Genomic DNA, 13,776 nt, shown 5'->3' with positions numbered 1-13,776 from the left:
AATCAACCACATTGTTCCAAATTCGCCCGATCAAATATTTGAACAAGGAAACATTCTAACACCCATTCAGTTCAGAAAAAGAAACTGCAACAATGACATATGTGAAGGAAGAAATTGTGGAACAAAGCAAAACATGGCCCCAATACGTAACTGTTTTGACCGCCCTATTTGCCATGTTCAATTCTGGATTACATTTTGGCTGGCCCAGTCCATCAATCCCCAAAATCTTGTCAGATGAATATGCGTTGAACATTACCGGGGAGGAAGCTTCTTACATAACAATCATTGGACCAGCTGGAGACATTATTGGTAACTAACTTTTTTATCAGTCACATGTTTTTGAGTCACTATTAATTCCAGGCAGCATTCTGTACCCTGGAATTGTTGATGTCATTGGAAGGAAGTACACCATTATATTAATAGCAATACCACAAATCGTTTCAATGCTAATGATTTACTTAGCTGAGTACTCAATAATATTGTTGTACTCAGCCAGGTTCATTGGGGGAATGGCCGAAGCTGCCTGTTTTACGATTCTTCCTTTGTATATTGGAGAGGTAACATTTCAACCCTTTAAACTCCTCGTTTGAAACCATTTTCTTGCAGGTGGCTGAACCAAAAGTGCGTGGAGTACTTGGCTCGTATTTCAGCTTAATTCTTATCCTGGGGATTCTAACTGTGAACATTTCCGGCTCCTACTTGTCGGTGGAAACTTGCGCCTTGATATTCACAATCTTGCCAATTATTTTCATCATTGCCTTCCTCCAAATGCCGGAAAGTCCCTACTATTTGATCATGAAGGAACGTTTCGAGGACGCCAAGAAGTCCCTACGTTACTTACGACGAAAGAACAACGTGGAAGAGGAATTTTTGCAGCTGAAGGACGACGTGCATCGACAGATGTCCGAGCCCGGCACCTACTTGGATCTGTTCCGCATTAAATCGAATCGTTTGTCGTGCGTGGTGATGTTCGGCCTCCGGATCATCCAGCAGTTCAGTGGCATCACCGCCTTTACCATGTACATGCAGACGTTATTCGAACAAAGCACCGACGTTATCTCGGTGGATTTTGGTTCTTCCTTGATTTTTTGCCTGCAAGTTGTGGCCACATTTGTGGGCTCCTTGATAGTGGACAGAGTTGGGAGGAAGCCTCTTTTGACTTGGAGTTGCGGAGGGTGCTTTACTGTCCTCGTCACGCAGGCCACTTATTTCCTGTTGTTGAAGCACACCACCATTGACCTGGAGAACTTCAAGTACCTTCCCTTGACGGGGATGATTGTCTTTATAATATTTTTCGCAATTGGGCTTGGACATGTGGTTAACTTAATGGTGGGGGAAATGTTCTCATCAAGCATAAAAGCCAAAGCCTCTTGTTTGATGAATTTGATTTTTGCTGTCACTATGCTTTCAAGTGCCAAATTTTTCCAGTACACTTTGGACGCAAAATTGGGTTTGGCAGTACCGTTTTATGTGTACGCCTTTTGCCAGTTACTAGGAACGATATTTTGCATAATAATTGTACCTGAAACAACAGGGAAAAGTTTGGAGCAAATCCAGCAGGAACTAAAGGGGAAGAAAAGCAAACTAGAATCTTAATTCATGTTTTATATTTCATTTAAATATATATTATTTTTTTACACTTGAGTTTTATTTAGCAAGGTATTGAGATAAACATTATTATGATGAAAGATAAAAGCTTATTTGTGTATCTAATCACTTATCAATGTTTTGTAACTGCAAAATTTATCACTCCCTTCAAAATGTCTCAGACGGAAACATCTGATTCAGAAATTTCCTCTTCATCTTCCGACGAATCTTCTGAGGAAGAAACTTCAGAAGATGAATCAACGGTAAGTACCCCAAAAATTGACTAATACATTTAACACAATGTTGTTTTAGTTGGAAAAATACTTGTTCTTCAAGTACATTCCACTCAACAAATACGTGGGACAAAATGAAGAAGCTTTCAACAAATACGAGACGTTCAGACAAACCTTAAATCAATTCACCACTACTGTATTAAATCCAAAACACGCGTCTGTGGCCGTAACGGCCATATTATGGCAACTGAGTAGCTATTTCAAGGTTACAATTGAAGAAATCAACTGGGAGGACCAGGTACCTGAAGATGTTCTTCGGTCTGTTGACATGAACTCTGAAGAATACAGCATGATTTACAAGGATCTCTTGTATTTACTTTGGAAGTCAAAAATTATACCTCTAGTTGTTGTTTTTAATAATGAAAGCAAGAAAGAAATCTTAGACTTTTTAAACAATAACAACAATCAATTATCTTTGGTGTTGCTGTCTGAAAAACCTGTAAATGTTGACAAAACCTTCAACAACATAAGCGAAATAGGAAACGAACAGTTGCTCCTGAACATCCTGAAAACTGTGACAGTTTCTTTGCAGGGAAAAGAAGGAATCACCCTAAAACAAGCAATAGAAGAAAACGACGAACTGTTGAAGAAAATTACGCCTAACTTATACGCAGAATTGATCTCAAATTACGTTGTAGGAGGTGACGAGAAATTTCCAGGTTATCAAAGTAGAAAGATTAAAGTTCCGGTTCTTCACAAATCAGTTTTCGAAGAAACCGATAATTTTTTCATCACTGACGATGATTCATACGTTAATGTGGCAGAAAATCAAAATTCCAACGTCGTTTCCACTTTCTTATCCATCGAAGAGACTTTAAAGCAACTGAAGAACGAAACGCGTCCTAAACATTTTTTGAAAAAACTTTATGAAGATTACTATCAAGTAAAGATGTCAATTGGTTCGATAGCAAAGTTGAAGAACCATTTGACTGAAGAAAAAATAGCTGTTACTTACGAAAATAGTTTGTACGAGACCAATGTTCCCATTCAAATTTTATACGGCCAGGTAAACTCAGGAAAAACGTGGTTTTTGAAGCACATGAAGAAAGGGGGAAGGAAACACCAGTTCAACGCGTACTTAAGCGTAAACGACAACTTAAACTTTTTAAACAACTGTAATTTTACCGATGACAGCTTCGTTCAACTTCTGGCGAAACTGAACGTTCCCGACGATGACTTCAAAAGTTTCGCCGAAGAATTGTTCTTGACAAAAATGAAGAGTGAAGGCTTTTTACTCCTCTTAGACGACTACAGCCCCAACTTCACCAAACTTGATGAACTACTGAAACTCACCCAGGAAATAAAGGCGCAAGTTTGGATCGGAACCACAGACGAAAGTATTGAAGAAAAACTGCATCTTCTACCCTTGGAACTGCTGAAAATGAGCGACGCCCCTATTTATCCGATGTTCGATCAAATACCTATAAATCTCTACAAGCGATTGGACTTGAACCACCTGCAACGGGATCTGATGATTAAAGCCTTCAATCAATTCACCCTAACAACTCTTCCTGAACAATTTTCTTCGGTTGTGGTGTCTTCAATGTTGAAAACTGTGTCGAATTTCTTCAATTTTAAACTGGAGACAATTAAATGGGATGATCCTGTGCCCAAACATATTTTGGACATTATTTACGTGACGAAACGTGCCGACTTTGAAAACCTGGTGACACCTGGTGAAGCCTTAATTTACAAAGATCTTCTGTATCTTGTTTGGCGATTAAAAATTATACCTCTGGTAGTTAAATATGATCAGAAATTCGAGGAGGACATTAAAGATTTTGCTGCTTCTGGTTTGCCTCTAGTAATTTTAAAGAAAGAAGAATCGAATGTCCAATTTCAAGACACGTTTAATAATCTAAGTGAGATTAAAAATATAGAAGTGCTGAAGCAAATTTTGGAAGGAATAATTGTGGCAACACAAGATAAATGTCCTTTGAAAGTTGAAGAGTTGTTGGATGAACAAGTTCTGAAGAAAATAACGCCGAAAGTTTTCGTCTTGTTGATGACGAGGAGTGTTAACTTTCACGATGATTTCGAAGCTGTTAAATATTACGTCCCCAGAAAGTTTACAGTGCCTGTTTTGAAGAAAAGTACTATAGTTAATCTTCCCGGCAAATTCATAATTGAAAACGAAGAGGGCAGCGAAATTTTACCATCAAACCCTGCGAACAACAACGAAGAAATCGTCCTGAAACAACTAGACGACTATTGTGAAGTCATTTCTTCAACAGGAAATATAACGTATTTGCTCGAGCATTTGGTGAAAGACGAACTAAGTTGCAGATATGAAGAGAATATTCTAGCCTCTTCTTCACCTCTCGTGTTATTTTATGGGCCTAGTGGCTTTGGCAGGACCACATTTTTCAAGCAAATGCAAAGGAAAATAAAGGAGGAACAGTGCTCAATTTATGTAAACGCCAACGAACACTTGGAGATCTTAAACAATTTAGATTACAGTGGAGATTCTCTAATAGATTTTTTGTTGAGCTTCGACATCAAAACTGAAGAAGTTAAACATTTTGCAAAGGTATTACTGTGTAAAAGATTAAAAGAAGATAAAGTCCTTGTATTTCTCGACGACTGTAATGAAAACTTCATTAAGATAAAGGACTTTGTAAACTGTTGTAAAAGATTGAAAATCAAATTGTGGGTCGGCACGAAACGTGGCAAGCTCCAGGAAGACCTAGAATGCTTGGCTGTGGAAATGTTACCGTTCGACGAAACTGATCAGATCTTATTCTTGGAAAACTTCTATAAATACACCGAAGAAGACGAGGAAAGGCGAGACGAACTCCTGACAAAGATCGTCAAAAATCAACAGGAAGTTTTATGTGAGATCTTCGGACATCCCATCATCATCAAAACTTTAGCGGAAATCTTCGAATTCATCTCGGACTTCGACAAGGACACGATTTCTTCGTTTTTCGTCGACAACGATGAGATCAACGACAAAAGCGACGTAATTAGATGGTTCCTCTCAAATCGGGAGAACAAAACGTTGACCGAAGCCATCAGAAGTTGCGAGGAGGTCGACATTCTTGAAAAACTGGTCGACGTATTAAAAATCGACTTGAATTACACGGACGTCTACAACAGATCTTTGGCACTCGAAGTGGTGGAGAGCAAAAACGTGGAGGTGTTCAAATTTTTACTAGAACGTGAAGTTAGTTTAACTGATAGGGATTTACGTAACGGAACGACCATCTTTCACGTTTGTGCCTCCAAAGGTTGCGTCAAAATCGCCAATCTCATCAAGGATAAGTATTTGGTAAACCTGGAGGATTACTTGATGAAAATACCGATATTTTATGCGGTTGAAGGGAGCAAAAGTGACATGGCCAAGTGGTTGATTATAAAAGGCAGTGACTTAGAGAAAAAAGATAAAGATGGTAACACAATTCTGCACAAAGTTGCAGAAAATGATTTAGAAGAAGTTGCTGAGATATTAATTAAGAAACAAGTGGATATAAATGCACAAAATAACAACAAAGAGACTCCTTTGTTTTTATCAATACTGGCTGGTACTTCCATCACGTCCATTCTATTGCAAAACAAGGCGGATGTTAACGTTCAAAACAAAAATGGCTACAGTGTTGTACACTTGTTGTCCATGACCAATAACGTTGGGCTTGCCCAACAACTACTCGAAAACGGTGCAGACTTAAACCTAGTAGATAATAAAGGGAGGTCTGCAGTATATTTAGCTCTGGAAACGAAGAACCAAAAGATGTTTGACCTCCTATCAAAAACGTCAGGAAATTTATTAAAACAGGCGACGTTAAACTCCAACGTCGATTTAATAAAGTCATTAATAACCGATCACAATTTAAACGTGGACGAGGAAGACGACCACGGGGAACCCCCCATATTACACGCCCTAAATAACAACAAACCGGAAGTTGTAAAACTATTAATAGAACATGGCGCCAATTTAAAAAAGCATCAAAGGGAAATTGTTCAAAAGGTTGTAAGTTTGGGTTTTATGGAGCTTATGGAGTTCTTCAACCAAAATTTAACGTTTAAGGACGATCAAAACAGATCCTTGTTGTTTTTTGCTGTTTTAAACAACAAAGAAGACATGGTTAAGTGGTTAATTGATAACGGTGCGCCCACAGACACGAAAGATTCAAAATTCGACTATGGATTGTTGCATTTAAGTGCCAGTTTGGGACACATGAACATAACAAAGATGTTATTAAACCATTGCGATGTAAATGAACTGAATAAAAAGCATGAGTCGCCGTTATCCTTGGCAGTACGTTTCCAACATCCTGAAATTGTACTGCTTTTGTTAGAAAACAACGCCGACATTAACTGGACGAATCCCAGGGATAAAACGACGCTTTTACACCTTTGTTCCTGCACTGGAAATACTCGGATATTAAAAATATTGCTCGAAAACAACCTGGATGTGAACTCTAGAGATGTTACGAACTGGACACCTTTATTTTATGCCATTGATTATAAACATGTTGAATCTGTACAACTTTTATTAGAAAATGGAGCAGACTTATTAGTGAAGGACTCCAGAAATGGAAGGAATGTTTTACATAGAATTGCAGAGCATGGAACAGCTGAATTGTTTAAGGCTTGTGTCCAAGTTGACTGGAATTGTTTGGATGACTTTGGATTCACTCCTTTGACCCTCGCTAATGTTAACAACAGAACGTGTACCGCTTATTTAATGGAGAATGGTGCCAAAGAAGAAATTTCAGTTTAATGTGTTGTAATATTTACAATTGTATAATTTTTAAATTAAATAAAACCCACAGTATTAAAACTTTTATTAAACTTAATCCTAATCTTCTGGATCTGGTTCTTCAAAATCTTTTGTTCTAACATCAGCATCTTCACCAAACTGTATCACATTATCAATAGTTAACAAAACATCAGCTATACTTTCTTCATCTTTGAGATTTAAAGGTATAAATCTGACTAGAGAATAATCCTCAATGAGCCTTCCTATAGTTTCAGATAATTTTCTGTATTTTTGATTGAATGCAGAGTTTCCAGCCAATTCTAAATCGCCCAAAACACTGTGAGCATCTGGTTCTAAAAATCTATCCAACCTTTTCCTGGCACTTTTATTCAGAAGGTCCATTTTTGACAGGAGATTAACATGGGGAAGTTCTAAATTTACCATCACACTTAAGGCAGCCATTGTACCTTGAAAAAAATTAATTAATTTAACTTATTTACTGTATGTAAAAGTTTAATACCTGACAAAAACTTTGCACCATCAGTCATAAACTGCACATCCACCAAAAACACTGAACAAACATTAAAATTCCAATCCTGCAACTGTTTAACTAATTTTTTAACAGCTGTTAAGTGTGTGTACAACTCAATTTGTCCAGGACAATCAAACAATATATAATCATCTTCTTGATCACCCAACCTGTCATGCAGCCAATCTGAATTCTCCAACAAGTACTCAATACAAAAAACAAGCCCTCCATTTGGCCCGAAGTGCAACTCCTCATCTTCCATGGTGTCTTGGACGTGTATCAGCTCGCGTATGTCTACCAGGGGCTCGTAGTCGAAGTGTTCGGCAGCCGGGTCCAAATTAACCACGTCTATCGTGCGTTTCGCGTCCACACCATGTTGCACCATAGCACTGCAATAAGTCGACTAAAATTCGATTTATTATTTGTCATGTTAGGTTATTCCGATGAGTTTAATACTTTTCCACTCCCTGCGGGCCCGATAACCAGCTGTGCGTACCGCATTGTTAGAAATTCAAATGATACCAAATAAACAAATCATTGAGGTTATGTTGAGATTCGCTTGGCAGGCAACCCATGTTACAAGTGGTTGTGTTGCTGGCTGCCGGCTTATGCTCAAGTACAATCAAAGGACAGTACGGATTTGTTTACAAATCGGTTTAGGTGGTCCGATAAAATTCGCACCAGGAAACTAAATGTGACGCCGAGCAATTCCGGGTTTTCGACTGGCCGCCGCGCGTTTCACCGGGGTTGATTAGAAAGCGGTGAACGTTTCTCGCTTTCGGGATGCAAAATGGCGGATCCTGTGTATGTGAATAACTGAACTGGTCGTTCCGTGTTTTCCGTCTTATGGTGCGGCCCCGTGAACAAATGGCAAAGCCTAGGAAAAAGTGATGGTTGTTGGACGCAGATCGGACGTACAGGATTCAAGTTCCACAACCAGGTAAGGGGTTGCGGGGGCATGTTAGTGATACGGGACGGTGGAATTCCGATGGTTAAAACCAAAACAAAAGGCCCGAAACGGTTTTTATTCACGGTCGATTGTTGCGAGAACAAAAAGGCACGAATGAATTGATAGTTTTTAACAGGACCGTCGCTGGCTGTCGGTGCGAATGCGAATTTTACTTGGTGACCTAAAAAATTCTACTTTTGTAACGTTCTGTGTTGCTAAATCGTGCTATTTTGTTATACATAACTAATTTTTTGCTGCAAAATGTAAATCTTAACGCACTGGGTTTATGTTTATTGATAACATATCAATGTTCATAGTATATTCTATATTATTTGATAATATTAACAATATTGAAGTCATTGTTAAATTGCGTGAATAAAACACAAGAGAAACATTTTAAATTGATTAAAAATATGTTAATTAATTAGAAATATACTAATTTTACAGATAGTAGTTGGGTAAATTGGGTGTAAGAGATGTCGGACCAGAACCAGCCGGTGAATGGACAAACAATCGAATACCAATGGGCGTACAGCATCATGGACTCGAGTCGCGTGTCCACGTTCCTCATCTCCATGCTGCTGATCGTTTACGGATCGTTCAGGAGCCTCAACATGGAACAGGAGGCAAGGGACAGGGCCAATGGCTCCACCAACTGTCTCCTCAATCCGTCGCAGAGCGTTCAAACTGAGAACAGCGTCCAGACGTTGGACACGATGCAAGCGTTGTGTCTACCATTGGGCGCCAGCATTTCGTTGCTTGTCATGTTCTTTTTCTTTGACTCCATGCAGATGCTGTTTGCTATTTGCACTGCCAGTAAGTAAACAAAACAGTAACACTTTTGTTGATGTATAATGTGATTATTTTTTGTAGTAATTGCGACTGTGGCTCTGGCATTTTTGTTATTGCCTATGTGCCAGTACATAATAAGGCCTTGTTCTGATGGCAACAAGATTTCCTTTGGTGTTTGTGGCAGGTTTACCATGGCTGAACTGTTGTCTTTCTCCTTGTCAGTTTTTATTGTCTGTATATGGGTATTAACTGGTAAAAAGTCCAGAAAAATTACCAGTAATTGTTACTGATAGTTTTGTTTTAGGACACTGGTTGTTGATGGATGCAATGGGTATGGGTTTGTGTGTGGCTTTTATCGCATTTGTAAGACTACCCAGCTTGAAAGTTTCAACTTTATTGTTAACTGGACTGTTGATTTACGACGTATTTTGGGTGTTTTTCTCGTCGTATATTTTCAGCACAAACGTCATGGTGAAGGTAAATATCACTATCATTTATTATACTTCATTATACTTTGTTCACCGACGACGTCACATTCATTAAATTTCAATAAATAACTCATAAAAGAAGGATGATAGAAACATGCTGTTTTTTTCATTTAATGCACAATTGTTTACTCTATAATTGTTCCAAAAATAACAAAAATCCCTTGAGTACAAAAGAAGTTACCTAGAAGAAACTTCGGTGTTATAAAGTTTATTGATAATGTCACCTTTATTAATTTTAATAAATAACTCACGAACGAAGGAAGACAGAAACATGCAGTTTTCTGCATTAAATGCACAATTGTTCAATCTATAAATATTCAAAAATTCACAAAAATCCAACCGACAGAAATTGAAATAATTAAATCCAACTTAGGTGGCGACTCGCCCGGCCGAGAACCCGGTGGGTCTGGTGGCACGGAAGCTGCACATAGGCGGCGTGGCCAAGGAGGCTCCGAAGCTCTCGCTGCCCGGCAAGCTGGTGTTCCCCAGCATCCACAACACGGGCCACTTCTCGATGCTGGGCCTCGGTGACATAGTCATGCCCGGCCTGCTGCTGTGCTTCGTGCTGCGCTACGACGCGTACAAAAAGAGCCAGGGCCTGAGCGGATCGCGTCTCACGTACTTTCACTGCTCCCTCCTGGGCTACTTCCTCGGGCTGTTGACCGCCACCGTCAGCTCGGAGGTGTTCAAGGCGGCGCAGCCCGCTCTGCTGTACTTGGTGCCGTTCACGTTACTGCCCCTCTTGACCATGGCGTATCTGAAGGTTTTTCTTTGGTTTGGGGTTTTGTGGGGATTTGCTGACGTGGTTTTGTTTCAGGGAGACTTGAGGAGGATGTGGTCGGAGCCGTTCAAATCCCTCGCAGCCTCCAAACATTTACAGGACGTGTGATAAACGTTTACAAAACAAACATGAATAAACAATGAATCTAGCTGAAGAAATCAAGTGTCTGAACAAATTCTAGTGAGCAAATGTACTAACCGATTTTTTTTTTTTTAACAAGCTGCGACTACAGGATGAAACAGCGAATTTTCCTTTTAATGAGTTACATATTTTTGTCCGTAAAATTATTAATTATTATTACTATTATCGTTAATATTATTATTATAATTATGATAGAATCAATGTCAATTTATGATTAGACAAAAAATGTGGTAAAAACCGATTTTCTCTCTAATTTTGTGTTTCGCAATGACTGAACAAAACAAAACCAAACATTGTTTTTGCCACATTTTAATTTTCTTTTTTACGTGCGAATAAAAATTGCCACACAACACAAAATATGATTCTTTTCTGTGATAATTTCTTTCATTTCACTCTCACACGTTTTTTTTATATAAATAAACGGGAAGTTGCTTTTCCTACTGTGCAATTTTCCTTATATAAAATCTATTATAAAATAATTCATCACATTTTCGGTAATTTGTATGTTTTTTCGATGATTATAAAATATAATGAGATATATTATAAATACGAATATGTTTAGTTGCTTTAAAGATCATGTGAAATATTAGACTAAGGAATTTGTGTTATTGTTTTTTATATTGAGAAGTATAGTTTAAATAAATTATGTATTAAATATAATTCTGTATGTTTTATTTAAATTATTTAAAATTATAGAAATAGGTAAGTAAATATATACGGTATATGAAGATGGGAACATGCAGTTTTTTGCATTAAATGCACAATTGTTCAATCTATAAATGTTCCAAAATTCACAAAAATCCTACTAGTACAAAGGAAGTTACGTGGAAGAAACTTCACTGTTGTGATAAAGTTCTTTGACGATGTCATCTTTATTAAATTTCAATAAATAACTCACGAACGAAGGAAGACAGAAACATGCAGTTTTTTGCATTAAATGCAGAATTGTTTCATCTTTAAATGTTCCAAAAATCACAAAAAATACTTCTAGCACAAAGAAAATTACGTAGAAGAAACTTCATTGTTGTAATAAAATTCATTGATGATGACGAAATAAATTTGAGTAGATAACTCATGAACAAAGGAAGACTAAAACATAGTTTTTTCAAATGAATAATTGTTCAATCTATAAACTTTTAAAAAATGTCAACAATCCTAATGGACATCTGAAGTATATCACTATATGAATGGAAGTAAAATCATAACAGGATGATTGATGGTGTTCAACTGGATTAATATAAAATAAACAATTAGAATAGGTATTTAGTTTCCAGAATAAATATTTGCGGTATTATTCATAAATATTTGAAATGAGAGTAATTAAATTTGTATGTAATATTTATTTTTATATAAACAAATTAAGTATAAGTCTCCATCATTCATGGAAGAAGTCATTTATTTTCTGCTGCTTCAAAATTCAGTGTAAATTTTGGGGAAACATGTGTTAGCCAAGTAAAGGTAGGTATCAAATTAATATGTGGAGCTTTGGTCGAGTACTTCTGTGATAGTGTTTATTGGCGGTACTACTCTCAGTTAATAGTTAATAACTCATCAACAGAAAGTGATAGATGAAGTTTAGACCACGTAGTACTGGAATTGACTGCCAACAATCGATTAGATAGAGCAGAAGTACCGTACGTTCGTAAATAAATTGACGGTGCCCCGTAAAGGAAGACAAAACGCTGCATTAGAATGTCCGGCCTTTTACAATCGAACGTTCCAACATTCCCACACAAAGATAACGAGGTAGGGGGACGCCTGCGATGTTGACGGCGACGTTGGTGGTGGTGGTGGGGGGGCGCAGCGCACCACCACCGTCGCTGAGAGAGTGACGTTCGTGCGGTACCGGATCGGTCTGTCCAGTACGTGCGGTCGTACCACGCATGCACACGTGTGTCGCGCGCACCGCCCCGATTAACAATATGCACGACACGAATCCGTTCTGATCGGACGACCGCAACTCCGCTTGTCGACGACGATAAAACAACAAAAATCAAAAAAAAAAAAATTCTTCCAACAAAACCGGCGATGTGACGCGCGTAAATCGCTCGAGTACGGTGCGTGCGTGTGAATCCACGTGACGAATCGACGGACGGCAAAAAGGTAAAATCAACGTTCCGGCTTTTCGTCGGTCGGTTGTTGTTGTTGTTGTGTTGTGTTGTGTTGACACACTGGCGGCGGCGTTTTCTGATAAGCAATCGCTGGTGGGCACGTGCCGATTCGCTGTGCGTTTCGGGGGATCGTGTCAAGGGCAGTTTGCGGCAGTTTGCGACGTCTTCGATTCACGCGTTCGATTTCCATTCAAAGCCAAGCCGATGGTTGGGTGCAGTTTGCCATTCGCCGAATTTATCTGTTCCTAATCAAAAATCCAATAGAAAAATTGAAAAAATTATAACACTCACTTATAAATATTAAAATTTATTGACAAAACTAAGTTTGAAGTGTTCAACACTTGTAGAGTCAAATTAGAGCAGAGAAGATTAGAAATTTAAAACATTAGATTAGATTAGAAAATTAAATTTTATTAATAACATTATACAACAACTTCTGATTATTCTCATATTATTCATCATTATTTTATTGTTAGTAAAAAATTAGTAACAATTATAATTTACCGATTTTATTTTGTGGTTTTAGATTGACTGCTTCATTTTCAACAAGCCCCCAAACGACAGAAACAAGAAGAAACTGCCTCGAAAATTTCCCCGAAAAAATATTCCCAAGATACTCGATTATAAATGTTCAGTTTTGTGGCCGATCGAATTTTCCACAACAGAAAATCGAATAAATTTAAGTAGAAAAAAGAAGTGCAAATAAAAGTGGCTAAAAGTGGAGTGTTGTTATCGTGTCTCAAGGTTGCACGAAGTTTCCAGATAAGCGGAAATAGAGACTAATTCTTATGGTTTTCATGGTAAGTGTTAATTTTTCTTTACTTATTGTTGTGTTGATAGAATTCTATAAAAAGGTTCCAAAAAATCATATCAAATTATTAATTATCAAATATCTGGTGAATGAGAGAAGTTTGAAACATGCAGTTTTTTGTATTACATGGAGAATTGTTCAATCTATAAATGTTCATAAAATTACAATAATCCTACCAGTACAAAAGAAGTTACGTAGAAGAAACTTCACTGTTGTAATAAAATTCATTGACGATGTCACCTTTATTAAATTTTAACAAACAACTCGCGAACGAAGGAAGATAGAAACATGCAGTTTTTTGCATTAAATGCACAATTGTTCAATCTATATATGTTCCAAAAATCACAAAAATCCTTTTAGTACAAAAGAAGTTACGTGGAAGAAACTTTACTGTTCTAATCTTTTTTAAATATCAATAAATAACTCTCGAACGAAGGAAGATAGAAACATGCAGTCTTTTGCATTAAATGTAAAATTATTCAATCTATGAATGTTCCAAAAATCACAAAAATCCTTTTAGTACAAAAGAAGTTACGTGGAAGAAACTTTACTGTTCTAATCTTTTTTAAATATCAATAAATAACTCTCGAAC

The 13,776-nt window shown here is 37.5% G+C and overlaps 5 protein-coding genes across 5 annotated transcripts in view; 4 read left to right on the top strand and 1 right to left on the bottom strand.

Annotated features, from left to right (window-relative positions):
• Window positions 1–54: 54 nt before the first annotated feature.
• Window positions 55–1,637, top strand: LOC109602962 (facilitated trehalose transporter Tret1-like). Its single transcript, XM_020019407.2, has 3 exons — window positions 55–309; window positions 361–557; window positions 607–1,637. The coding sequence occupies exons 1-3, from the start codon at window positions 93–95 to the stop codon at window positions 1,594–1,596; spliced, it is 1,404 nt and encodes a 467-aa protein (XP_019874966.2). The 5' UTR covers window positions 55–92; the 3' UTR covers window positions 1,597–1,637.
• A 123-nt stretch (window positions 1,638–1,760) lies between these two features.
• On the top strand, window positions 1,761–6,683 carry LOC109602984 (uncharacterized). Its single transcript, XM_049969139.1, has 2 exons — window positions 1,761–1,850; window positions 1,900–6,683. Exons 1-2 carry the CDS (start codon window positions 1,761–1,763, stop codon window positions 6,601–6,603), a joined length of 4,794 nt encoding a protein of 1,597 aa, XP_049825096.1. The 3' UTR covers window positions 6,604–6,683.
• LOC109602983 (GPN-loop GTPase 3) lies at window positions 6,653–7,713 on the bottom strand. Its single transcript, XM_020019429.2, has 3 exons — window positions 7,568–7,713; window positions 7,103–7,514; window positions 6,653–7,049 (listed from the first exon to the last, which is right to left on the bottom strand). The coding sequence occupies exons 1-3, from the start codon at window positions 7,610–7,612 to the stop codon at window positions 6,682–6,684; spliced, it is 825 nt and encodes a 274-aa protein (XP_019874988.2). The 5' UTR covers window positions 7,613–7,713; the 3' UTR covers window positions 6,653–6,681.
• A 46-nt stretch (window positions 7,714–7,759) lies between these two features.
• On the top strand, window positions 7,760–10,922 carry LOC109602975 (signal peptide peptidase-like 3). Its single transcript, XM_020019422.2, has 6 exons — window positions 7,760–8,051; window positions 8,508–8,876; window positions 8,934–9,104; window positions 9,157–9,329; window positions 9,714–10,103; window positions 10,158–10,922. Exons 2-6 carry the CDS (start codon window positions 8,537–8,539, stop codon window positions 10,227–10,229), a joined length of 1,146 nt encoding a protein of 381 aa, XP_019874981.2. The 5' UTR covers window positions 7,760–8,051; window positions 8,508–8,536; the 3' UTR covers window positions 10,230–10,922.
• A 1,156-nt stretch (window positions 10,923–12,078) lies between these two features.
• Window positions 12,079–13,776, top strand: part of LOC109602998 (Krueppel-like factor 7) — a 32,645-nt gene continuing 30,947 nt past the window's right edge. Inside the window, exons 1-2 of the mRNA XM_020019446.2 lie at window positions 12,079–12,365; window positions 12,900–13,173. Coding sequence (XP_019875005.1) covers window positions 13,162–13,173 — 12 coding nt within the window. The 5' untranslated portion in view covers window positions 12,079–12,365; window positions 12,900–13,161. The remainder of the gene's footprint in view (window positions 12,366–12,899; window positions 13,174–13,776) is intronic.

Source organism: Aethina tumida, chromosome 6 (genome assembly GCF_024364675.1).
Source record: "Aethina tumida isolate Nest 87 chromosome 6, icAetTumi1.1, whole genome shotgun sequence".
NCBI lineage: Eukaryota > Metazoa > Arthropoda > Insecta > Coleoptera > Nitidulidae > Aethina > Aethina tumida.
The sequence above is the reverse complement of the archived record's forward strand: the minus strand, read 5'-3'. Positions and strand labels throughout refer to the sequence as shown.